Genomic DNA, 27,947 nt, shown 5'->3' with positions numbered 1-27,947 from the left:
AGCTGCAACTGCAAACAAAGGACTCTCATGCCTCGTCAACGGCAAAGACAAAGGCCAAAGAAATTAGGCACAAGTCAGCTATGAAAAACTGCAACGGCGAACAACGGTGAAAATCATAACTAAACTGCATCGCTCTATTAAGCTCACATATTCCACTTCAATGCATATCTCTGGACACATCTTTTGTCATGGCTTTATTGCAGCTGAAGCAGCAGTGCAACAGGTCAGGTCATGTCATGTCAGTTCACTCAATCAGTCTTTGTCTTGTTTAAATTTGTGCACAAAAGTTTAATGCCATATTACTTGAAAGTGTCTGCTTTGTGTCATTTTCCAACTGGCTGATGGGATTTATTTTGAGGCGAGTTATCGGGTGTATTTGTAAAGCAAAGCTGATGTCATTGCCGGCTTAAAGAGATGACAGAGCCAAAAACATTTTGTACATGTACAAATTGCAGGCACTGTAGTCGCTGAGTCAGTGTGTGTGTGTGTGTGTGTGTGTATTGTATATGCATGTGGGTTTAAAAGCCTCGAATTATTTGCAGAAAATGCCAATAATAAAATAAGCAAAAGACGCCAAAAAGTTGCTCAACTATCACAATACTCTGTGGCATACGCCTGAAAGTATGCAACAACATTTTATGCGACGTTTTAACTATCTTCGAGGGAATAATCATGACACGGGGGAGAAGGCAGGAAGGTCGTGACGAAGGCTTTATTTATTATTCCCCTTTTGTCAGCGTATAAAAATAAAACAAAAGCTGAAAATAAAATACTCGCATTTAAGTATTAAGTATTAAGGCAAGGCAAAAGCAAAAGCGAATGTCGTTCGTTTTATGTGAATAATGACAACTGACGCTGTGATTTGCTTTATGAGGTCCTTTCGAAAATACAATACAATACAATACATATTATCTTCGTCATGTATCCCTACATGTGTGGGACGCATAGTAATGAGTTACAGCTACTACACTCATACAGTTGTCAGGCCCTGGGCCCAGGGCATGTCATGTCGCCTCACATAAATCCACGCACATTACACGCATTGATATAAAGTTTTTCCCTTCGTTGTTGTTTTTTGTACGCTGGCTTCAAGTCAGGCAATTAATGTGCTTTATGTTTGTCATACTCGTACTCGTACTCATACTTCAAAGGGAGAGGGAGAGCTTTTCGGTTGAACAGCGAAATCTCCACTCAAGTTGTATGCGATTCTTTGACCTTTTCGTTTTTGTCGTCCCACAATCCAAGCAGCCGTCTCGTTATATTTTCATTTCAGTTTGAGTTTGAGTTTCAGCAGCGATGATGATGTATGTACAGTTCATATTAATGGAGGGCATTGACATTGATTTTGTGAATTGGTTTTTATTTTGTAAAAGGTCTTTCGCTCTCCTTTCACTCTCACTCTTAGTCTCACTCTCTGTGATTTGCTTTGTTTGGCACCGCTTAATGTGTTCAATGGCCCTTCACAGTAGTCTAAAGTGCTAACTGAGAAGCTTTTCGGTTTGCTTCACCACGGCAAAAGATTTAGTCAGTCCATGCCAAAGGCATAAAATTCAATTTAGTAGTTTTTTGGCTCAAAGCAAAGCAAAAACTTTTAACTTAACCATAAAACAATTTATTATTCAATATAAGTTGTTTGTTTAAAGTTTTAATTAAAAAGTTTTCCTCCCAAAAATTAGTCAAGGCTTCCAAAATGTGGCTCTCCGTGGCCACATGTAAATCACAATTTGTGATTAGATGCGCAAATCTTGAATGCTTTAATTAAAACGCTGCTGCTCAAGTATCGTCAGTTTGACAGTTAAAGTTGCGTGAAAAAAAGCAAATTCTAGCAAATTTAACACTCACGCACAGAGATATCTATCTGAGCAAACAGGATGCGATGAAGCACGCACACAGACAGACGCACACACACATAGATAGAGGCACACACAATAGGGCGTGGCTGAGTGAACAACAAGTGCGGCTAATCAATCAATGCAATCAAGCATAAATTGTCTTAAAACAAAGCTCGGGCTAAATATTGTGATGCCATTAACAACAACTGTCAATAGGGCGATGCGAACAAGATAGGGAGACAAAAGCCGCAGCCCCTCTCCATATCGCCACTTCCCGTGATAATGGCGGACGGAAACGGAAACAGCTGCAATGCTCCCGCTTCGCTCTATTTGCTTAAGGGCACAACACAGCACACAGAACACAATGTACAATAATACACAATACACACACAATATTATACAACCGAACTGAACGAAACTGAACTGAACTGGCGCAATCGTTGTGGCAGTCACTGTGGCAGCCACTGTGGCACAGTGGCAAAGACATTTCCAATGCCAATGCCAATGCCACTTAAGCGCGTGCAAATAGACAGGCGACAATCTCGACGCCATCAAGCAGTCGAGACAAGGCATCTTAATCGACAACGACTTTGACTTTGACATCCCCAATTTGCTGTTATGAAATTATGCACAGAATGTTATTATTGCCGCTTGTTCTCGCCGCATATATTTCATATGTTTTTTTGATGCTAAATTGAATAACAAACGTTGACTCTCAGCGCACACAAATTGGAATTAAATTGGCCCTTTAGGCCAACGAACAATACATAACAGAGATGCTGCTGAAATCTCATATCAAACTCGTATGCAAATTGGCCAAATAGAAATGAAAGTTATTTGTGGTATGCACACGGTCTACCTAGCACACTGAATTCATAATGACACTTTGCTCTGCATGGAAATGTCACTCAATTAATGAATTGTGTTTCATGCCAGTGTCATTGTCTCGTTTGCTTCGCTCTTCTGTCAGCCTACAGTTTTTCCACACACACACACACCTACACGTAGATTGCGACACTTGAAGTGACACTCCATAGTCAGGAGGCATCACAAAAGGCGCCGTGCTTGGCATGCTGTCACACAGTCATCCTTTTATGCTGACCAGGATGTGCCGTGCATCCCGAGAGTGTGGCCTGTCGCATTCACTTTTGCTCAGCTCCTGTGAAGCTCCTGAAGCTTCAGCTGTATTATTATGTCAGCGACCAAAGTATTTGCAGTCAACTTTGTTGACATTTATGCGACTTGCACTTGCCGTTGTTATTTGTTTGTTGTTGGTCTCGGGGTCGAGAAAGCGAAGGAGCGACAGAGTTGCAAGCTGCCTGAGGAGCCTTCTGCGATTTAATCGCAAAATACGCTCACTTAGCAAAATAACGAAGAAAGTTGAGTGGAAAATTGGTTATTGTGTTGTGCATTAATGAAGATTATACTTAGTTCTCCTACTGCAAAGCCACAGGGTGTCATCCAACTCTGATGCTCGAGCATTCGTCTTAATTAATGCATCGCCTGCAGCGTATCATGTCTTTTGGAGCTTTTGCTATTTAGCTCTCTGGAAACTTTTTCAATTATTTTGCTTTGACATTCACTTTCTTGTTGTTTTTTTTTTTAGCAGCCGCATCGTTTTTCATTCGATAAAGTGTAAAATTGTGTGGGCAAAGACAAAAATTAATAGCATTTTAGTTGGAAAAAGTCAGCGACGACTTCTTCTTCTTGTGGAGCAACTTGATTCAGAGAATTGGCTTAATTGAATTTTAGTTGACTGTTGAGAGCTGCAGATGACATTCTAATTATTGAATTATTTGTGAATTATTTTTTGCTTCAATTTATTTCACAAAGTACGATAGACGAAGCTTTTAGTCCGCATTGAACTTTTAACGAATTCTAATTAAAATTGAAAGCTAAATAACAAAAGAAGCTACAAAGTGCAAGAAAAACTTTTAGTTTTATACAGGTTTATAGAAGCTTTTTGGTCATAAAACAAATTTTTTATCTAAAATAAAAATTGGGGAAATTTTAAATTTGTATTCGATGAAACAAACCACAACTTAGACAATATTTTGTTGAAAGCAAATCAGCAAAATTTTCAATCAAATAAAACAATTTCATTTTCGGCGCATTTAAATTCTTTTTGTCACTTGTTTGCCAACAGTAAATAGTAATTTTTAATGTGGTGTGTGGCGGAAAATTTAAATTCTGTGTGCGGCTCGACTACATAAACACGATAAATAAATGCAAACGGCAAATTGGAAATGCAAGCAAAGAGAGAATAAATAATATGAAATTGTGTCATTTTGAAATGCAAACGGACAAACGATATTATTATTGTAGCAAAATATAAATTGCAATTGCAAAGATTAAATGTCAAATTTGCGAGCGAAGAAAAAGCGAACGCTATTGACATTTTTGCTTCTATCTTGATTATCATATTCATTACCATTTCTTATTGTTGTTTCGCCTGCTTTTACCTTTTTTAAGGGCAGCAATTGCTGACACACTTTGCATATACTTGGCGCTCAAAAGTATGCTACAAAAGACAAACTGAAATGAGCACAAAGTGTGTTAGAGCGAGACAAAGCTATGTACATGCAAGATTGCTTTAGTTGACGAAATTTGTTGTTGTTAAAGTGAGCTATGCTTTACATTTTTGGCATCAACTAAATAAATCCTTGCTCCAATTTTCAGCAAGTGTGATAGCAGGAGTTAAGCATTTTTATACCCGCTACCCATAGGGTAGAAGGGTATTATAACTTTGTGCCGGCAGGAAATGTATGTAACAGGTAGAAGGAGGCATCTCCGACCCTATAAAGTATATATATTCTTGATCAGCTTTAACAGCCGAGACGATCTAGCCATGTCCGTCTGTCCGTCTGTCCGTCTGTGTGTCTGTGTGTCTGTCCGTCCGTCCGTATGAACACCTAGATCTCAGAGACTATAAGAGATAGAGCTATAATTTTTTTTCGACAGCATTTGTTATGTTTGCACGCAGATCAAGTTTGTTTCAAATTTTTGCCACGCCCACTTCCGCCCCCGCAAATCAAAAAAATCGAATAACAAGCGTAATTTTAAAGTTAGAGTTGCGAATTTTGGTATATATAATAATAACTATAGTAGTTATGATTCCTGAAAATTTGGTTGCGATCAGATGAAAATTGTCGAAGTTATTAAAGAAATACTTTTGTATGGGCAAACACGCCTACTTACTAGGGGTCTCAGTTGCTTTAGATGACAATCTGGTATATTGTGCCGTCTATGGTATATTTTGAATGCGGTACTATATCAATATACCAAATATACTATTTGGTATATTTTTAGTATTTTTGCAGTATATTCGGTATATTTTGAGAAAATTATCGCAAAATATATTTCTTTTATTCAAAATGGGTAGCGGGTATCTCACAGTCGAGTGCACTCGACTGTAGCTTTCTTACTTGTTCTTTATTTTGTTGTCGTTTTTTTTTTGCAATTATTATGCAACAAGTATTGTCTAAGGAAATGCCAAGCAGCTAACACAATGTACGTTGTTTCGACACGTGTGTTCGTGTGTGTGTGCAGTGGGAAATCGCTGTGGGAGAATGCAAAATTAGAATTACCACAGCAAGGGCGAAAACCACAAGCAAACATGCTTGTAACTGAAGAATGCCAAACCATAGACGACGACGACGACGACTAGGTGAATGCTGAGGGAAGTTGTGGGGAGAGGGAGTGGGAAGAGTGGAAAGAGCGGGCTTTTGGCTGTAAGCGGTGACTGGTGCATGTCAACACCATTGTTGTACACATGCTGCCGCATAGCGTTGACTCTCCTTGGACGCATTTTCCACTCAGCAAGCCAAAAAGGCAGCCAGCGGCAGATGATGAAAGCTTATAAAGTGCATCCGTCTCCCTCTCACTCAGTGTGTATGTGTGTGTGTGTGTGTGTGTAATGGCTACGTGACTGTGTTGGCAAATGTGTCGCGAGGCTGGCGCCGTTTTGGCCACGCTTAGCGCCCGTTGATGGCCAAGTCGAAAATGCAGTGTTGCAATTTGGCAAATTGAAAACACGAAAATGAAAGCGAGCTTGACAAGGCTGGCAGTCAGCAGCTCTACAAAGTGGCCGCAAAGTTAATTTACACTAACATGAGTGGCCCCGCCCCTTAATCAGCCATCAAGCAGCTGCTGTCCCCATGTCGCTGCAAGCTAAGACCTGAGAGTTATATAGTGTGTGGCATGCCAATGCTGCATTGGCAACGCACGCACGTCATTTACTCGTAATGGGCATTTCCGGTTTGCAAAATGGCAACGCGCAACGAGCTCACCTTGCACTCCTCTCGCGATGCAGCAACAATGTGGCCACTAATTCTCTAATTTCAGACGTGCTGGCTAAATGAACATGAGCAACTACAAAAGCCTCCCCTGCGTTCCATCTATTTATGGCAGCCACCATTAGGGGCGCCCTTCTCCCAGTTGGCCAAGTCACAGGCAACATTTACATGTTGCAGCTGCTCGTTGCACGCTGCACGCTGCACCTGCAACTAATGGCGTAGCTGCGGTTTCTGACATGTTTTGCTGTGCATTTTAATTAAAAATAACTGCAGCAACAAAATAAACAAAATGCTAAGGGGAGAAACACGCAGCTTATATACATACATATGTATATATATTTTTTAATTAACGGAAATATGAACAACACTCGTCAGTTTTGCTGTTTGTTTGTTGCGTTTGCGAGTAAATTGACTCAGCGGGATTCCAGTTTTGCCCACGTTTTCGTCTAATATCTAAAATTCCATCGATTTGCTTTGTGGCTTTCTGTACGTGTGTATGTGTGTGTGTGTGTGTGTGGCAACCACATTTGTATGCTGCGATGCGTGCTATATCCGCTTGCCATTTCCGCACAACTTCATCAACTCTCTTGCTTGTAGTTCTTGCGGTTTTGTTGGGCCTCGCATAATTTCGCCATATTTATGCCACACTAATTGCGGCCCATCAACCGAGAGTGTCCCACGACGTGTCGCTGCAATTTTGTTGCAAATGTTGCCAACGGTTGCGAGTCGCTTCAAGTTATGTAAATTTATTGTAGCGTTTTCTTGTTGACGCCTGGCAGACAAACATGCAAACTGACAGTGCAACACTTGCCACAAATACATTTGCATAGACTTAATTGAGAACATTTGGCAGACGGACGTCTTGTTGCACATTTGGGCATAAATGATTTGATTAATTTAGCTGTGAAGCAAACTTCATTTGGTGCACATAAAGCGATTGTAATTGCTCATTTGCAATTGAATTAAATTAAAGCCTAAGCCAAAGTATGTACAATGTGCGTATACTTAATATTAAGCTGGGGGATTTAAAACCGAGAATTTAATGCGAAATTTATCTTGCATGCAATTGTGTTAATTAATTATTGATGCCAACGCTGCGTATAAGTTATTTTAAGTAACAACAAGTAGTTGTCACTTTTGAGTTGTTTGTCAATTAATATTAAATTGCGAACTTAAACTGGCAATAAATTTTAAATGTAATAACTGATTAAAGTGCACTAAAAGAGCATATAACTAAATTCTTAATAATGTGAATAATGACAAGCTGGGCTACGTAAGTTTAGTGAATAAATTCAAATATTATATTTTTCATTGCATATCAACAAAATAGTTTCAGCAATTTTCTCGTTAACTCTAGCCATAAATTCTGACTTGCAGTGCAATTTTCAACCATTTCGAGCATCACAGCTTGATTACCATTTTGGGGCGGCTGACCACGCCCCCAATGCAAACAGCCAAAATAGAGACAGAGAGTCTCTTGGCTATAAAAAGAATTTGTTAACCAAAAAAGCGCATTAAAATCTTAATCTTTAGTGTTGACATTAAATTTAAAAACACAATGATCCAGAAAGAGAGCGAGAGAGCGAGAGAGAGAGTCAAATGGCAAAGGATATGACCACGCCCAGGCTTGGTAACAGTAACCTAACCGCCCTATAAAATGCCGGCGAGAACAAAGCAATTTCACACGCTCATGAATGGCAAAGTGACGTAGCTATAGCCAAAGCCAGGAAGAGAGTGTGAGTGAGAGAGCAAGTTGCTTACAGAGAACAGAGTTCAAGAATTTATTACCCAATTTGAAATTGCAAACGAGTGCGTGATAAACCTCGAGGTAGTTCTTGTACTCCTAGTTGTTGTTATTGCCCTTTGTCGTTGTTTGCTTATGTCGCCTGAAGTCTCTGTTAGTCTGCCATAGAGCATGCTCGATTTGGAGTAAGGCAGCAAGATATTAATACACTTAGGGTATGCAAGGGTCGAGTCACAACTTTTGTAACTAGTTCCCTGTCCGTTGTTTGCTTTTGTGTTTTATTCAAAACAACGTTGTTTATGACAAACGGAAAGAACAGCAACCAACAGCAGCAGTAGCAGGCAAAGTGGACTTTGTGGCAAGGGATGCAAATGCAAGTGAAGTGCGCTTTGGTCAAGGTACTGGACAGGTTCTTTGCTGGGCAAACAGAATGTGATAATGGAAACAACAACAACAGGAACAGCAATCAGCAACAACAAGCAGAGCGTAAACATTACCTGCTGCATGGGCGAAGCCAATTTTGCTAACAAAAGGTGAAGCTGAAAATCAATGTGTATTGCTGCGGGGCAAATGAAGAAAGGCATAGGGAAATATAGGGAGTGTGAGAGAGCCATAAAGCAGTATTGTACGCTGTGATGATAGAATGGAGACTTTGTGGCATGAATGTTATTTAAAGTTAAAGTCAAGGTAATGTTGCTGCGATATCTCGAGTTCGAGCTGCGAGCTGCGAGTGCAGCGCACGTGGCAAATGCCGAAAGCATTTCTATGCAAATGCCAAAAGCCATTTTAATGCAAATGCGCATAAATGGCAACTCTTGCCCCCAAATGTTGCCGCTGCTGCCTCGGCTCGCTTCCCCCATTTTCATTTAAATATTGTTTGTCTGCTCTTCTGAAATGTAGCCGCTCTTGAAACAAGTTTGGGTGGCTTTTCTGGTTCTGCTTCTCAGTTCCCCTTTTTGTCCATTTGACGTCAGTGAAGCAAAAGCTCTTTCTCCCATCTCTTTCTCGCTCGCACTGCACCTTGTGATCATAAATTTTGTCTCTTGCTCCATTGAAGCATTTAAATATTTTTCCATTAGGTATTGGCCAGATTTTCGAGATATTTTCACAATAAAGAAACAAACAAATTTATTACACACAAATAAATTCTATTTTGCACATTTTCGTTTCGTTTCTCTCTTGGCTTGTGCTTTTGAAATTCATTTGGCCAAAGATGGGATTGACATTTTATAAATGGCAAAACCAAAAGAAATGGCATCCAAATAATTGATATGCCACATGAATCTGGTTAAATTGCCAAGCATGAGAATTTATTTTATTTAATAAACAAAATGCCAAAGCATTCGAAACAAATCTCGAAAGACCCAAAGCTATTGATATTTTGAGCAGAAAGCAGAAAAGTGGTGGCGTAGGTTCATGTTTAAATCCGTTTTTGGCAGTAGCCACAAAACTTTTCTAATGCCAAACCATTAAAATTAAGTGGCGATATGTCTGCAATTCCATGTTGTGACTCAGCTCTTCCTCGCTCTCAATTTGTTCCATTCGAGTGCGAAAGTAATCCGCCATGAAATACTAACTTTTTTCTGGTCTCTTTCGTTTCAGCTTTCTGCCGGCGGCTTAAAGAAAAGTCAACGCACACAACTCAACTGAAAATCAAACAAAAATGAGCTGTTAAAGAGCCCGTCAAGGATTAGCTAGCAAGCTCTGACCCATTTTGTTCGAGGATATAACGTATTTAAAGCGAAGCAATCCAGAAACGGAGGACAAAAACGTGCGCAAGCGAAAATCTAAAAGCTAACATAACGCGCACAGTTAGCTAAAGATGCGTCACACCCACTTGCAGGGCAACTGCGTCTGAGTCTGAGTCTGAGTCACCAACAGCCTCATCAATTACCCCTTCCAGAGAGGGGGTTACCTGCACGTCGCTGCCCATTAGGAGCTAAGCCATCAAAGCGAAGCGTGGAACCGAGCAACAGGCGACGAGCAACAAGTCTGCCAAGTGGGCGTATACGTGACTTAATCAGCACACGCAGCGCGCTTTCACCGAAATCACACTAACAAGCCAATTGCTCAGTGAATGTGCGTGTGTGTGTGTGTGAGTGAGTGTATACAATGAATATTTGCAGGTACCAGTTGGTTGAGCAACGAATTCGAATCGGATATCAAGACCAAAGACAAATCAATTAAAGGCACAATGACAGATGTATCACAGCCAGCCGCTGGCGCCGGCGCCGGCGCCACCTGTGAGCGTACACGAAGCCCGCCAGAGGCGCCAGGCGAGTCTGCGAAACCACTAACCAATGGTGCCAAAAAGGCGCCACTACCAACAGCAGATGTAATACAAACAGCAACAGCCATGGCAACAACAGCCACAGCGGCAACAGGAACAACAACACCAATAGCAACGACAACGGCAACGGCAACTTGCAACGTGCCGGCAATTGCAACCACAAGCAATCAAGCCAAATTGGAGCGTCACTTGCAGAGCAGCAACAACAATCAACACGCAGCCGCAGAAACGCCAACGTCGACGCAGACTTTGAGCACGCCAAAAGTATCCACTGACAACAACTCCAGCCCAACAGCAACGGCAGCTGCCAACGTCAGCGTCAGCAGCCCAAGCTCTTCAACGCCCGCCAAGTGCAGCAAGTCGTCTGCGGCAACACAACAAGATGTCGACGAGGTGGCACGCCTCTTCGAGGAGAAGCCCGAAGCCTTTGAGAAATGGCTAACAGAACGTGCACCGCCCGAGGCGTTGAGTCGCCTTCACGAGTTCATTGAAAGTCACAAGTCGCACAACAAACGGCCCTCAGTTACCTCGGATTTGTTTCAGCAATGGATGGCTTCGCCCATCGTGCAGCAGGTGAGTGTTTTATCAAAAGTATAGCATACTTTTCAGCGGCAACAAAAGAATTCCATCTTAAATAGCTCATACTAAAATTTAAATGAAAATAATCATAGTCATTCAGTGCAGCAAATTCTCCCTTTAACATTTGCATATCGTATGGCACACGCTGCAGTGTGGGATTTCGTTTAATTTGCAGTGTTTACATTTGCTTTGGTTTGTTTTAAGATGTCGCCTCATCATGCTGTGCAGATTTTCTCGCACTCTCTCTCTCACTCTCTGTCTCCGCCTCTGCGCCATTCTGGTTGTTTGTTGAGCAAATAAACGGAATTGATATTTTCACAAATTTCATTTGCTTTTCTTCTTGATTTAGCCGGGAGGGCAAAAGTGCGGCTAATTGGAAAGACTTATACTTTCAGACAATATAGCTGCGACAAAATCACATTCATTGAGCAATTATGTGTAGCTCTTTGTATTACTTATACGCCTCTTTGGCAAAGAGCCAATCTACTTTGACTGCCTAAAAGTGTGCAAAGGCAAAAGTATTTTATCCTAAAATGTAGCAGTTATTTTGAAGTTGAAACGTGTTGTTGTTTTGCTCTCATAAACAATAATAGGAGAGTATCGAACTAAAATGTTTCTGCAAAGCATTTAATTTTTGTTTATTGTACTACACGTATGATTGAAAAGAATTAATTTCGCTTCACATCAGTTTCACCTCTCCAATATTAATTTGTGACAAAAGTCTGCTCTTTCTGTGCAATATTTTGATAGGCGAATTTTATTTGCAAATTTCAGACAGTTTGCACAGCTTTAATAGTCCCAAAAACGTGCCATCTTTTTCATTCAAATAGTTATTTGCAATTTTCTGTTATTGATATTAGTGACGCACGAAAATCTTCTTTCCAATTGTATTATTGTCTGTTTGAACAATCGTTTTGCAACAACAAAACACAGAAATTGTTCGTAGATAGAAAGATACTAGCAAACATACGAGCAGAGCTTCTGAGTAGACAAAAGATTATTGTATGACAAAGACAAAAGTTCCAATAGGCAATGCATGAAATCGAAATAATAGTATATTACACAAAGTTTTCTAGTATGTCATTAGAAATACATGAGAAGCTAAGCTTCAGGTGAAGAACAAAAGATTTTATAATGCAATAAATGTTTTATAAATGTTCTTTAATGATCATGCTTAACCCTGTCTTTGACGACGGTTTCTGTTTCTGCGGTTCCTGTTCTGCTGGGCTCTCTGTCTCTGCCTCTGTTGCCTCAATGCTGCCCTGCGTCTTGCAGCTTGCCTCCTTCTTTGAGCTTGTCTCCTCGCACGTTGACGTTGAAGACTCCTCCTCCTTAACCTGCGCAGTCTGCGCCTCAATCTAGCAATAGTAGCAGCATCAGAACTGCTTGTGGAGTCTGAAGAACTGCTACTGGATGTAGACGATGATGTCGTTGTTGTAGTGGCACTGGTGTCCGACGCTGCTGTAGATGTTGTGTCTGTTGCTGCTGCTGCTGCTTCAGTGGTCGTTGTCGTTGTGGTTGTCGTTGTACAGGAAGGATCCGAAGCATTAGCAGCCTCGGCACACTCAGCTGCTGTGCAAGTTGTTGCGGCACAAGCTGCTTCGCTTCTCCTGATCAGGCACAGTGCCACAAGGGCACAACCAAGGATTACCGTTTGGATTCTCATATTGATATCAGTAGAAGATCTCCAATGATACTTTGTGAAGAACTTTGGAGCTTTTTATACCAATTTTCGATAGACCAATTGTATTTGCAAATTATAGTTTATTTACACAGCTTGACAAATGCAAAGATTGCCCTTGCATCTTTATTTTCGACTAGTTGTTAACGATTTGGTATTATTGACATTCGTCTATATAAACTGAAATCTTCAAATTGTTCTATATATTTGCACAATTGTTATACAACGTAGAATAAAATAATAAATACTATTGAACAAATAATTATCATAAATAAGCATGTCACGAGTAATACCGAACCTGCAAATATCAGTCAAATAGAAACAAAAATGAAACAGCTGGTATATATCTTACATCAAAAGCTGCAAACAGCAAATCCCAGAAAGAATAATTTTGAATTCCCATTGAGGGCACGGAATAACTTCAAATCGAGCATACTCAGTAAGAATTCTCTTTGTCAAATCGAATCCTCTGTGAAGTTTTGTTAACTGTGGTGGCAAGGGACTTCATATCCAAATTCTAAAGTGAACTTGAACTGAGTGAGGAATACAGAAACCTTGATTATAACGGAATAATTTTTTATTGACTGACAAAATTTATATTAGCTTTGCTCACAAATCTAATGCAGTGAAAAGTTCGAATCGTAGAAAAATATATAGTTATATAAAGTATATAATAGTCTGTCCGTTTGACCTCAAGAATATCTATGTATTCTATGTATTTACCTACTTGGGTTTGTTATTGTAGAGTAATAATAATAACTAAAATTCGTATTTATCAATATATAATTTTACAGAAGACTAAATTGTGGTGCTTCATATTAATTCCAAATTTTTTTTACAAATATAAAAACAAGTAAGAAAGTTACAGTCGAGTGTTCTCGACTGTGAGATACCCGCTACCCATTTTTAATAAAGGCAAAATATTGCGGTATCATTTTCAAAATATACCAAAAATACTAAAAAATACTTAAAATATACCAAATGGTATGTTTGGTATATCGATATAGTACACCATTCAAAATATACTATAGACGGCACAATGTACCAGATTGTCGGCCAAAGCAAATCAGACCCCTACTAAGTAGGCGTTTTTGCCCATACAAAAGTATTTCTTTAATAACTTCGACAATTTTTATCTGATCGCAACCAAATTCAGGAATCATAACTACTACAGTAATTCTCGTAATTAAATACCAAAATTCGCAACTCTAGCTTTTAAATTAGGCTTGGTATTCGATTTTTTTGATTTGCGGGGGCGGAAGTGGGCGTGGCAAAAATTTGAAATAAACTTGATCTGTATGCAAACATAACAAATGCCGTCGAAAAAAAATTATAGCTCTATCTCTTATAGTCTCTGAGATCCAGTGTTTCATACGGACGGACGGACAGACGGACAGACGGACATTGCTATATCGTCTCGGCTGTTGACGCTGATCAAGAATATATACTTTATAGGGTCGGAGATGCCTCCTTCTACCTGTTACATACATTTCCTGCCGGCACAAAGTTATAATACCCTTCTACCCTATGGGTAGCGGGTATAATTATTAAAGAATATAAGTTATTGTATAATGCCAAGGATAATCTGGCATGTGAAAGCATGACAGTGAAAGCAAGCGCTTATCAATCACGGTAGTCACTTATTAATATTTTTAATGATTTACAAAATAAAGGAGAATAAATAAGAATTTATATGTTTTAAAGTAACATTTTAATGTTTATTAATTCGAAATTAATTCAGGGAGCTACATTTTTTAAGGGGTCCCATGAGAAGTGAGGGTCTTCCATAGTCAAGACATGACTGCAGCTTTATTACATGTTTTCTTTCTGCTTATTATTAACCCTGTGTAAGACGACGAATTCTGTTCCTAAGGTTTCGGTTTTGCTGAGCTGTCTGCCTCTGTTGCCTCAATGCTGCCCTGCGTCTTTCAGCTTGCCTCCTTCTTTGAGCTTGTCTCCTCGCACGTTGTTGTTGAAGACGACGCCTCCTTTGCCTGCGCAGTCTGCGTCTCAATCTCGCTATCGTAGCAGCATCAGAACTAGATGTGGAGTCTGAGGAACTGCTGCTGGACGATGCTGATGATGCCGTTGTAGAAGTGGCACTGGTGTCCGATGCTGCTGTGGATGTTGTGTCTGCTGTTGCGGCTGATGCCTCAGTGGTCGTTGTTGTAGTCGTAGTTGTTGTGAGACAGGAAGGATCCGACGCATTAGCAGCCTCGGCACACTCAGCTGCTGTGCAGGTTGTTGCGGCACAAGCTGCTTCGCTCCTCCTGATCAGGCACAATGCCACAAGGAAACAACCAAGGATTACCGTTTGGATTCTCATATTGATATCAGTAGAAGATCTCCAATGATACTTTGTGAGAAAATTTTGCGCTTTAAATACCAAATTTCGATAAGAAACTTTTATTTGCCAATTATAGTTTATTTACGCAGCTTGAGAAAAGGCAAGAACCGCCCTTGCACTTTTATTTGAAACTAGTTTTAAGCAATTTCGTTTTATTGAATATCGTGAATGATAGATGAGCGCAAGTCGTCTTTTCAAGTTAAGCTATTATATGTTTACCCAATTGCTTTCAAAAGCTAAACTTAAAATTTGTGAAATGGAACAAAAAATGTATTTTGTTAGGGGTGCTTATGAAAAATAAGAGAATCATAGAATAACAAAGATTATACACTCATCTTTATTTAAGTAGAATGAATATGAAGAAGCGATAAACACTATAAGCAAAGAAACTGATTTGAATAATTTCTCAAAGACGAAACTGTTCAAATATAAATGGAGGCATCTTTTATTTGTTGTTTATACTGTGAATACATCACAATGAGAGAATTTTTCTATTGTTGTTAAAATTGCTGACCCAATTATAAACTGTTTTAAAATAAACAACTATAACAGAAAATACTCAATGAGATCGTAAGAAGTTTTGTTTTGATTTTAATACACACTTTTTTTTTGTTAACATACAAATTCCGATTTAAGTTTTACATATATTCTACAAATTCTTACATGTAAGAAATATACGTGAGATTTACCGACATATAGTATGAAAGAATTTGTCAATAAAATACTAAATATATTTATTTTTGTTTATTGATTGAAGATGCAGAAAGGATTAAGTTCAGATTACATTTGGTTGGTTTGTGGTTTATATTCAATAACTCTTTAATTGTTAGTATTTAGGTGTATCGAACCGATTCAATCACATGTGGAAATAGATTAGTGTCAACTTAGTAATACGAGATCAACACATGTGGATCAGCAGATTCATCTAGCTGAGCTAAATGCAGCTGCCCAAAACTAAAAGAGATAACACTTTAAGAGTAAGACAAATAAAAAAGCGTAAGATTTTATGTTAATGTTCTTTAATTGCTGCAAAGTATCTGGATATGGTATATTGACTGCAATGAAAGTATGCTAGATACTCGCATGCTAGCCAATTTACTTAAAGCTTGTGTGATTCAGAGTGAGTTAGCTGCTGCACCTGACAGTGTGCTTAACCCTGTCTAAGACGACGGATTCTATTCCTGAGGTTCCTGTTCTGGTTGACAACCTGCCTATTTTGCCTCCGCACTGTCCTGAGTCTTTGAGCTTGCAATCTTCTCTGGTTTATTCTCCTCCTACGCAGGCGTTGAAGACGACGCCTCCTCCTTAGCCTACGGAGTCTGCGCCTCAATCTAGCGATAGTAGCAGCACTAGAACTTGTTGTGGAGTCTGAAGAACTACTGCTGGATGCCGATGATACCGTTGTTGTAGTGGCACTGGCGTCCGATGCTGCTGTTGTTGTTTCTGCTGCTGCTGCTGCTGCCTCAGTGGTCGTTGTTGTTGTGGTGGTCGTTGTGCAGGAAGGATCCGATGCATTGTCAGTCTCGGCACATTCAGCCGCTGTGCAAACTGTTGCGGCACAAGCTGCTTCGCTTCTCCTGATCAGGCACATTGCCACGAGGGCACAACCAAGAATTAGTATCTGGATTCTCATATTGATTCCAGTTGAACTGTTTCAATGATATTTGGTGATAAGCCTTGGCGCCTTATATACCAATTTTCGATGGCCCAATATTATTTGCAGATTTTAGCTTATTTGCACAGCCTGGCGAATACAAAAATTGCCTCTGCATCTTTATTTTCTACTAGTTATGCTCGATTTTTACTTATTGACATTCGTTTATTAGAACGTAAATCATCTATTGGTATTGATATTATATGTTTGCACAAATGTTCTCTAACAAATTTGGGGAATGGAACAAAGGTCTTATTTGATAGCAGTGCTTTTCACCTATCAATTAATGTTTGCTGTAGAACATATGACTTGATGAAAGAATGCATTATGCTTGAAACAATAGCATATATTTTATTCACAATAAATGAAGAATATTATTCTTATGACGTCTTTCTTTAAATTAAATAAATAAGAAGATACACAAAATTTGTATCAATCCCGAAAGAAAAGATCTGAATTCAATTATTTGCCAAGGTTAATAAAATGGCAATAATATCATAACAAGAACGTTATTATTTGCGGGTTCTGACATAATAGTATGCTTTCAGTGGAGAAACACATATTATTCTCATCAGTTATATTTCGACATAAAAATAAAAGATTAACAGAAAACACACAAGAAGTTATGGTTTGACTGCAATAGACTCTTTTGTATCAATTAATTTTAAGTCTTGGAGTCGCTTAGTTGTTACTTACCAAAATGTTTTGATTATAACTAGTCAAAAGCTGGAATTTTGACTTAAACTACGCTAATGCTTTAAATAAATAATTTGTTTCGCTAAGAATGTAATCACTTCTGTTTAAACAATAAGATATTACAAGAAAGAAACAAATAAACCATTACATTATTGCACTCGAATGGCATTAAAATATACTGTACTATATGTACTATATATATTCCAGCTTATGAAATGTGTTTGTAATTAATTTTTATTTTACTCTCCAAATTCATCTTCTCACAGGAATGTCAAATGTTACAAAAAAAATTAATAACACAAATAGTAGCTGCTTCCCTTTTAGCGTCTGAGATCTAGTTGCAGTTTTACTCACTATACAAAAATGAAAGACGAATGTGGTTGGAGTGGTCGGACCTATCAATTTTTGTACTCGCTACTCATAGGGTAGAAGGGTATTATAACTTTGTGCCGGCAGGAAATGTATGTAAAGTATATATAATATATTCTTGATCAGCATCAACAGCCGAGACGATCTAGCCATGTCCGGACAGAAGGACATCTGTCCGGATATCTGTCTGTCCGTCTGATTGTTTGTCCGTCTGTCCATATGAAACACTGGATCTCATAGCCTATAAGAGATAAAGCTTAAAATTTTTTTTTACAGCATTTATTATGTTTGTACGCAGATCAAGTTTGTTTTTTTTTAATTTTTGCCACGCTCAGTTCCTCCCCCGCAAATCAACAAAATCGAATAACAAGCGTAATTTTAAAGCTAGAGCTGCGGTGTATACAATAAAAACAACAGTAATTATGATTCTCGAAAATTTTGTCTCGATCAGGTAGTATTTTCGATATATTATGAAAATAATACCGCAATATTTTGATGATACTCAAAATGGGTAGCGGGTATCTCACAGTCGAACACACTCGACTGAAGCTTTCTTACTTGTTTCCTTAATTCGAGTGCAGGTCCATCAAATCTGGTATCGAAAGATCGTGTAGAAGTGTACCCGAAAATTTTCTTTTAAATAAAAAGCGGAATGTAAAATGTTCAATCATAGCATTTAATAATATTAAACAATCGAAGTAGTCGTAAGACAGGCATTGGTTTGTTTATTTTCCAACGACAACGCGCCCCCTTTGGCCCCTGCCGTTACGGAAACCCACGTTGACAACCCTGGTCACTCTCCTGTTGGTTCCTCGGTTGACTCCGTTGTTGACTCCGTTGCTAACAACACGATTAACTCTAATAACTCTTCTGACTCCAGTTCTCGAATTTCTGAGTTGCCTGCGGAGTACCCTGATGCGTCTCAACAAGCGACGATTCCTGCGCCTACATCTGGTCAAAGCAGAGGTGGAGGTGCTTGCGGAGTCCGAAGAGGAGGAGGAACTGGATGACACGGTTGTTGTTGCTGAGTCGGAAGCTACAGTGGTTGCTTCTGTGTCGGTAGCAGCAGTGGTTGTGGTTGTAGTCGTAGTCGTAGTCGTGGTGACACAGGAAGGATCCGATTCATTGTCAGCCTCGGCACACTCAGCTGCTGTGCAAGTTGTTGCGGCACAAACGGCATCGCTGCTCCTGATCAGGCATGCTGCCACCAGGACACAACCAAGGATTACGGTTTGGATTCTCATGTTGAACTCAGTTGAACTGATGATACAATGATACTTTGGGACAGAAGTGTGGCCCTTTTATACCAATCTTCGATAGGGCAAATTCGATATTCCCAATTTTATTATATTTAACCAGCTTGTATGAGGCAAACCCGTACTTTTATTGATCCAGAAAGTGTTTGTGATTTTGCGGAATTTCCAAATACTTACAGAGATATGGAATCCCATGCATAATACATTATTTTACGTATGGCATTAGTTCCAGGTGTGCAATTTTATGTTTGAACAATTGTTGATATCAACTAAATTCAATATTATTGTTAATGAAATCAAATAAAACCTTTTAGTATCCCCTCCTGATTGGTTAATAATCTTGTCATACATACGTTAAATACACATATCAATGTTAAATTGTTTGCCAAGTAATTTATATTGTGTTTACCACATTGATACAAAAGTTTTGGAGTATTCACAGAATATTAAATATGTGTGTGTACCCAATTAAACATCTGTCTATTATAAACAAAACATTCTAGTCAAGAGGGCTCGACTACGGCTACGAAATATCCGTTGACTTCTATTGACAATCAAAACATATTTTTCTACATACCATAACCAAGATTTGTAACGGCCATATTCTACGACTTGGAAAGAATGAAGTTAAGTTAAGGTGTCCTATTTAAGTGGCGAGCAGTGTATCTAAAAGACACGCAATTTATATTCTAAATTATTCACTAGGTCTGTCTATTCATATAAACTTAAAAATACTTGATTGCTACGAGTCGATTGCATTTAAAACTCTTTATATTCTCTATTAATGAGAAGTAAAAGTAAAAGAATAATATTTATTTTTTATTTCTAAAAGCCTTAGAAAATAAGAAATTAATTAATATATAGAATTTTTTAAAAATTAGAATAGAAATCCTGAAGTCGGGTACTTTTCCATCCTAAAAACAGTTCCTGAAACCATTTTTCACACTAAACAAAAAAAATTATATTCTTTTTGTTTAAAATGAAAAATTTATGTTCCAGGTAAATTTTGGAATCCTTTCAGCTAAAGTTGATTTTCAAAAATTTTTCTTCCGTCTTTTCTAAAATAAAAATTATTGTAACCTATTTTGGAAACTTGGCTATGGTCGTTTGAGATTTTATGAAATATTTTCTCAACAAGAAAAAAATTAAAATGAAATAAATTATATTAAATACATTTATTGAAACAATTATAATTTAAAAAGGTTTCGAAACTCATTTTAGGATTTAAAAAAATTTTAAATGTCTGTAAAACGTATTCAATCAATCAATTTTTTGAGATTAACCGTGATTTCGACGCCTTCTGTTGATACATCTCCGTTAATTGCGCAAAGCTTTTCTCAATCTCTGAGCAGCACGCCTTCTGGCAGCCTGACGCTCTTTCCTCAATCGTTGCAGGCGGGCAAGGCGACGAAGCTGCTTCTTCAAACGAACCAAAGCACCATACTCTGCACTTGTTGTGGAGTCCACGGTGGTGCTGCTTGTTGTGGTAGTTGTTGTTGTTGCCTCTGTGGTCGTTGTTGTTGTTGTGGTGGTGGTCGATGTACCAGAAGTACTGTTGATCAGGCAAAGAGCCAAGAGGACACAACCAAGGACTACGGTCTGGGTACGCATGTTGATATCAGTAGAACTTCTACTTCAAAGATAATTAGTTTTTGCCTGACTCTGGCACTTTTTATACCAAAACTTTTTATTTGGTCAAATTTAGATAAAAGATTCTGTTTACACAGCTTGTAAGAATCAGAAACTAAACAACTAAGTTTAGTTACGTCTTTTGCCTTAATTACATTTAGTTACATTTACGTCAATCTACTATTTTACTTTTTTTTATATTTGTTCAATTGCTTTCTACGAACGAAACATAAAAGCATTAAATAGTTTATAGAGATCACATTGTCATGCTCAACAGCTGAAGACTTGTTCAAACTATGGGTTAATTTGTAGGCCTGGAACTAACACACGTTTCGATTAGACAAGGGCAAATAATAAAAAAAACAACCAACATGAAAGTACTTTTATGTTAGCATTTCAAATTAAGGCAAACAATAAGCTTATCATGAAGCGAGAATTAAAGAAAATAATAAACATTTAAAACAGACCTCGGTAATAACATTTAGAATATTATATAAAAAAGAAGCATATTTTAAAGCGCAAATAAAAATCTGTATAACAGTTATTTATCTACGATTTATAAAAGATTATTTAACTTGAATCAAATTGGTTATAATATGAATTCACAATAATAACTTTAGTTTTTAAGTTTTAAATGAGAAATAGATTGGCATAAATATAAATTAGTATTGCATTAGAATTACTTTTACTATATATTATTTATGCAATGAATGGGAGTTTTAGGCACAGTGTTTTATACAAAACTTCTTTAAAGACATTTTTTGTATGAATAATACTCAATTATACAATATTATATTAAGCAATGCAAAATCACGTCTTTTATTGTGAACAAATAGAATTATTTTTTAGCCATATAGCCGAAATTGATAATAATTGGTCGCCTTCCAAATTTGCCCAATTTCTTCCATGATTTGTTTGTTGATGCTTTAGTTGTTGGTGTTTCTGTTGATGTTGTTGTTGGTGCTGTTGTAGTTGTTGTTGTGGCCGCTACACAGGAAATATGTGCTGCATTATCCACCTCGGTGCATTCATCAGGGGTGCAAATGGATGAGGCACAAGCGGCTTCACTGCTCCTAATCAAGCAGATTACCAAGAGGACACACCCAAAGACGATAGCTTGAATTCTCATGTTTTAATCAGTCCACAAAATTCTTCTGACAAATTCTGTCAAAATTGTATGCTTTTTATACAAAATTTCTATTGGAATTATGTGCCAGTTTTCGATTTATTTGCACAGATTGTATTAGTGATATGGTATAAAGTCCTTTTTATTTTTTGTTTGTGAAGTGAAAAAGAAAATAAGGGTATTTGGATTCTGAGAGATTGCATGAATCTTATAGGCTTAATCTACTGGAGACAGTAGATATGAAAATTAAAATCAGCTAAATTAATTATGCAGCTTTTTAATTCGTATTCATTGGTTAAATAAACAGAAGCTGTGTACAATAATTTACGTTCAGAGTACTAATAAATGATAACAGGGTATTTCGTAGTCATGTACTCAGAATTAAATAGTTTGCTTTTAAACATGTTTGCTGAATTTGTATTATTTGCAGTTGTTCTGTTTTATTGTAAAAAACAGATACTTTCAATTGAAGCTTTTTTGCTAGAAACATAATGAACTTTTCTATTTACATTAAATTATTTAGTCGCTACATAATCGAAATTATTTAACTTTGCTCCAATTCTTTTATTATTTATTTTTCTTTGGTGGTATATTGTATTTTATATGTACTATTTAAAGGGTAGCTGTACTTTTTTACTCTTTTGGAGCAAAGATAAAAATAAGAAGAACGATATGCGTTATGTCGTTTTTTCCATGCGCATATTTTCCCTCTCAACAACTGTAAAAAACAACGTTATTGTACAGTCCCTTTGATTTCCAAATAAATAATTTTATAAATTAACTTGTTATATTTATAAATATTAAATATTAGGGGTAAAAATATGATATACACAATAAAAATTTTAATTACAATTTGATAAACATCATTTAATTTTTATTTTAAGTTGAGAAAACAAAAATTTAAAAAATAAAATTTTAAATAAGATTTCCTTGACCAGGTTTAATTTTATTTTCTGTTAAAATACAAATATTTAAAAAATCCAATTAATTTATAATTTTCGTCGAGGTGAAATGCTCAATGCCCATATTCAGAATTATTTTTTAGCAATGTATCCAAAATTAATAACGATTGGTCCTTTTCCAAACTTGTGCCACTTCCTCCATCCTTGTGGCTTAAATGGTCCCGCCTCAGTGGTGGCTATATCTGCCTCAGTGGTGGTTGTTGCTGCCTCAGTGGTTGTTGATGTTGATGAGGTTCCATTGCTGCCTCTGATCAAGCATAATGCAAACAGGACACAAACAAGGATTACGGTTTGAATTCTCATATTGAAATCGGTTTAACTTCTCGACTGACAGACACTGGAAAAAGTCAGCTCTTTTTATACCAAACTTTCATTGGGATAATGCATAAAAATGTAGATTTATTTACACAGATTGTATTCTATTATTTTTTATTGCGTATTATAGTTTAAGCGAATGTGTGTATAAGTGTGTTGATGAAAGCGTCATAGACTCTTATAAAGAAAAATATTCCATAACATGGTATAGTATAAATTTTGAAAAGACTGGAATATATTTTAAGTCGCGATCAAACGTTTTTTTTTTAAATTTATTTTATATGGCTAAAAAGGGCTGGTGCAGTTGGGTCTAAGATGCTTTGGCTGACAATCTTGCATATTTTGTTCATTGTGGTATATTTTTAACAGTATATTAATATAGCTTTCGGTATATTTTTATTTTTCGCTATACTTATTTTGTATATTTTAAGAATAATATCGAATTGTTTTGCTTTATTGAAAGTGGGTAGCAAATATCCGATCGCAATATTATTGTTATAATATTCAAAAATATTTAATTTAAGGGATATTTAAACTTTTTCTCTCCTTTGGTGCAATAAACAAAACAAAACAGAATGATTGAAAATTTGGTCTGCATCTTTTAATTTTTATATGCCTTTAAAAGACATTAATATAAAAAATAAAATTAAATTTTAATTTTGGTCAAGTTGAAATTCCCACATGTTTGTATCCAGAATTATTTTTTAGCAATGTATCCAAAATTAATAACGATTGGTCGTTTTCCAAACTTGTGCCACTTCCTCCATCCATGTGGCTTAAATGGTCCTGCTTCAGTGGTCGCACTTTCTGCCTCAGTGGTGGTTGTTGGTGCCGCAGTGGTCGTTGTTGTCGTTGTTGTCGTTGATTGGGCATTGCTGCTTCTGATCAAACAGAATGCAAACAGGACACAGACAAGGATAACGGCTTGAATTCTCATATTGATATCGGTTGAACTTCTCGACTGACTAACACTGGAAGGTGTCTCCTCTATTTATACCAAACTTTCATTGGGATATTGCACAAAAATGTCGATTTATTTACACAGATTGTATTCTATTATTTTTATTCGGCATTATAGATTAAGCGAATGTGTGTATAAGTGATAGTCGAACACACACACGACTGAAGCTTTCTTGCTCGTTTCTATTTGCATTAAATTATTTGTTCGCAATTTTGTAAAAAATTATTGATGTTTGCTCCAATTTGTTTTTATCATTTATTTTCGTTGGTCTTTTATAATATTCATAAACATTACTTTGGGGTATTTGCATTTTTTCGCTACTTTGGTACATTGACGAAAATATCATAAAGAGAACAAAAAGATTGAAAAGGTTTGATCTGCATCGAATAATTTTTATTTGACGTTAAAAAAACAAACATGTGAAAAATAAAATTAAATTATAATTTTGGTCAAGTTTAAATTCCCCAAAATTATTTTTTAGCTATGTATCCAAAGTTAATAAGGATTGGTCCTTTTCCAAACTTGAACCACTTCCTCCATCCTTGTGGCTTAAGTGGTGCAGCCTCAGTGGTCGCTACAGCTGCCTCAGTGGTGGTTGTTGCTGCCTCAGTGGTCGAAAATGGTTGCGTTGTGTATCCATTGCTGCCTCTGATCAAGCATAATGCGAAGAGGACACAAACAAAGATAACGGCTTGAATTCTCATATTGAAATCGGTTTAACTTCTCGACTGACAGACACTGGAAAAATCAGCTCTTTTTATACCAAACTTTCATTGAGATAATGCGTAAAAATGTAAATTTATTTACACAGATTGTAATAATTATATTCTATTATTTGTCTTGTGTATTATAGTTTAAGCGAATGTGTGTATAAGTGTGTTAATGAAACCCTCATAGACTCTTATGAAGACAAATATTCCATAACATGGCATTGCATAGATTTTAGAAAGACACAATTTTGCACGATTTCGGGTAGAATTTTTTTATAGCTGTGATCAGATAACAATTATATAATTTATTTTTTAAATCATTTAAAATGAAAATATGGTATATTTTGCCAATGATATATACAAAATATAACTTATGGTATACTTGTAAATTTTCGATCTGGTAATTTGGTATATTTAAAATATAATACCGCATTGTTTTGCTTTGATCGGTAATCTGATAGTCGAACACACAACTGTAGCTTTCTTGCTCATTTGCTTCAATTTTTTATAATTTATTTTCGGTGGTATTTTATAATATTCATTAAATAGAATTTAGGGGTTTATGCAGTTTTTCGCTACTTTTTTGAAACGACAAAAATAAGATAAAGAAAACAAGAAAGATTAAAAAGGTTTGGTCTGCATCGATTAATTTTTATTTGACGTTCGAAGACAAAAATAAGAAAAATAAAATTAAATTTTGGTCAAATTGAAATTCTCCATGTTTGTATCCAGAATTATTTTTTAGCTAAGTATCCAAAATTAATAACTATTGGTTGTTTTCCAAATTTGCGCCACTTTGGTGGTGGTGGTGGTGGCACAAATGGTGTTGTCTCAGTACTTGTTTCTGCCTCAGATGGATATGCTGATGCTTCAGTTGTTGTTGATGATTGTGCATTGCTGCTTATGATCAGGCAGAATGCCAACAAGACACAACCCAGGATTACGGCTTCAATTCTCATGTTGAAATTCGTCTAACTTCTCGACTGGCAGATAGTTCGTCTGCTCTTTTTATGATAAAATTTCATTGTGATAATATGCAAAACTTAAAGTTTATTTATACAGATTGTGTTAATTAGACAGCTTAGAATTCTAATTCATCTCTTTCTTATTTTTTTGGGTATTATAGTTTTTAGCGAATAAACGTAACAGGGTCGATGAAACTATTTCCGAAAAATAAAAGAACGAATTTTCCATTCCATAATAAAAGGTTACATTTTAATTTGAGTCAGCAAAGAATAACAAAGTCAGCAAAGAGTAAATAACTTTACACTGAGCTTGTATAACATCTATTCCACTTCGAATTTTCTTCATAGTGTATTTTTTAGTCGAACGCTTTCAACCAGTGCATTTAAATTTATTAGTTTAAGGTTTACGTAAATTCATTTTATTTGCATTTCCACACGCGTTCCACTCTTTTTGCTAAGCATATGTTTCACTTAATACGCGATTTTTCTGCGAACGAAAAACCATTTATTTTGGAGTACATTGATTTATTTGTTAAGCATGTATCTGAAATTAATAACAATTGTTTCTTTTCCACGTTGGCTTCTCTTCTTTCCTTAAGGCATCCAGAGATCTTTCAGTTGAGAATATTCTTGAGACAACAAAGTCAGCATACTATAGATACTTATTCTAAACAAACAACGAAAGATCAACAAAGTTCATATTTAAATTAAATTGTATTATGTTTCTATTGAACTTTACTTTTATGGCAACTCTTCAGTTGTTTCTCTACCTCTATTTAACTTAATTTGAACATCAAACAACCGCAGTTGGGTAAACAGTTACTTTGTACAGCACGTGAAAAGGTTTTTTTTTAATATAATAAGTTATTATTTGGGAATTGAAGTTGTTGTATCTAAAAGGTAAATGTAGATTTTGTTTAACTTGTCTTGTGTATATGGCTCAATTGAGAACGTTAGTCGACTTGATGATACTGTATACGTACTTCCACTTTGAAGTTCCCTCCACTTATTCCTAATTAATATTTTGAATGACAACGTTTCATGTGCGAGTACATTTCATAATTAAACTTATGTACTTGGCCTGCGAGTATCGCCACTTACACGTGTCTCTTTGAAGTACATGCTGTGCGTTGTGCTCATTTTTGCGAAACATAAAGTTTGCTTAAGAACTTGCCGAGGGTATGAGACAGACAGACAGACAGACAGACAGCCAGACGGAAGGCAAAAAGACCAACGACGAGCATGAGCACCAGAGTCAGATGTTGGCAAAAATGAGCGCACTTGTTTTGCCTATGACAACAAGTGCTGTTTGCAAAACTACACTCCGGCTTGTCTGTTCTCTGATCTGTTCGACTTGGTTCGCTTGGCGTCTAGCCTCGACCAAGAGCTGAGCTCGCTTCAAGACAAACACACACACGTAGGGAGAAAAGTCCTTCAATATACGCAGACACTTGCAATGGCAAACACTCACCTCGCACTTGCAAAATCAAACTAAATGCGAGCATGGCTCAAGGATTTTGCATACTTATGCGCATACAGGAAGTCGAAAGGGCAGCCAGCGAAAAAGAGAGAGAGAGAGAGAGAGAGAAAGTGGCAAGTTGCCAGAGAGTGCGAGAAAGAGAGAAACACTGGCTAAAGATGTTGCAGTTTTTTAATGCTTACCCAGTTAAGTACACACAGCTGCTGCACCTTTCAAATCTGGCCTCACCTGGTTGTGTTGCAGGTGTTGCGCGCATGTCTTGCAACGTCGTGTTGCATTGTCGATATTGTCAATTTGTATAAGTGCTTGTTACATAATGCAAACTGCAATCGGCAATCGACAGTCAGAGTTCTCTTGTTTTGTTTTTGTTTTATTGCTGGGATTTAACAAAAGCTTTCATCAACTGTCATGCTGCAACGGGGGAAAATCCCATTTAATTTGCAGTTGAGCAAAAGCGAAATCCTATTAAAACCCATTTTGACTGGTTTTGTAGTCTTCCCTTCTTTTTATGCTTCACGAAAAACTTTGTGAAGCGCGCATGTAGTTTTGTGTTTTATTGTTATTCTTGCCAAAGGAAAAGAAAATGCTCTCTGCTTTCTGCTGCTGTTTGTTGTTGTTTTTCCTGGCAAAAGTTCAAAAGCACTCGTTACGGTTTGATTATTTTAGAGGTCCTTAATGTAACATTGGAGAGACAATGCCAATTGCTTTTATTTGTCGGTCTCTGCATTTAATTAACTATTTATACTTTGCCTCTGTTCGCTCTTGTTGTCAAACAGTGCTTATTTAATTGGTAAATTACTCAATTGCTTTATTTTCGATTATTGGATTATTTTAAGCACACTCTAGCAATTATTGTCAGGCAATTACGTGTTGTAATTAAAATTATTAACTGCTTGTTTTCATATTTAAAGCAATAACAGAAACCTCAAACAAAAAAACAACCAAATGAAATGTATAATGGAGATAATATTTAATTCAACATATCTTTAAAGCCAATCGATAGCAGCAATTTAATAGCGTGCCACAAGCAATTTCGCTGTTAAGTGACAAATACGA

The 27,947-nt window shown here is 37.0% G+C and overlaps 2 protein-coding genes across 2 annotated transcripts in view; one reads left to right on the top strand and one right to left on the bottom strand.

The window, feature by feature from the left end:
* Positions 1-27,947, top strand: part of LOC117574012 (cGMP-specific 3',5'-cyclic phosphodiesterase) — a 57,744-nt gene that overhangs the window by 21,250 nt on the left and 8,547 nt on the right. The window contains exon 3 of the mRNA XM_034257596.2: positions 9,474-10,734. Coding sequence (XP_034113487.1) covers positions 10,066-10,734 — 669 coding nt within the window. The 5' untranslated portion in view covers positions 9,474-10,065. The remainder of the gene's footprint in view (positions 1-9,473; positions 10,735-27,947) is intronic.
* LOC127566027 (uncharacterized) lies at positions 18,168-18,747 on the bottom strand. Its single transcript, XM_052007376.1, has one exon. The coding sequence runs from the start codon at positions 18,729-18,731 to the stop codon at positions 18,213-18,215; it is 519 nt and encodes a 172-aa protein (XP_051863336.1). The 5' UTR covers positions 18,732-18,747; the 3' UTR covers positions 18,168-18,212.

The sequence above is a fragment of the Drosophila albomicans genome, chromosome 2R (assembly GCF_009650485.2).
Source record: "Drosophila albomicans strain 15112-1751.03 chromosome 2R, ASM965048v2, whole genome shotgun sequence".
Taxonomy (NCBI): Eukaryota; Metazoa; Arthropoda; class Insecta; order Diptera; family Drosophilidae; genus Drosophila; species Drosophila albomicans.
This window is presented reverse-complemented; position numbering and strand designations above follow the sequence as displayed.

What these genes read in the sequence shown, in the direction of transcription:
- LOC127566027 (XM_052007376.1), bottom strand. Translation starts at nt 18,731, where the DNA reads ATGAGAATCCAAACCGTAATCCTTGGTTGTGTCCTGGTGGCAGCATGC.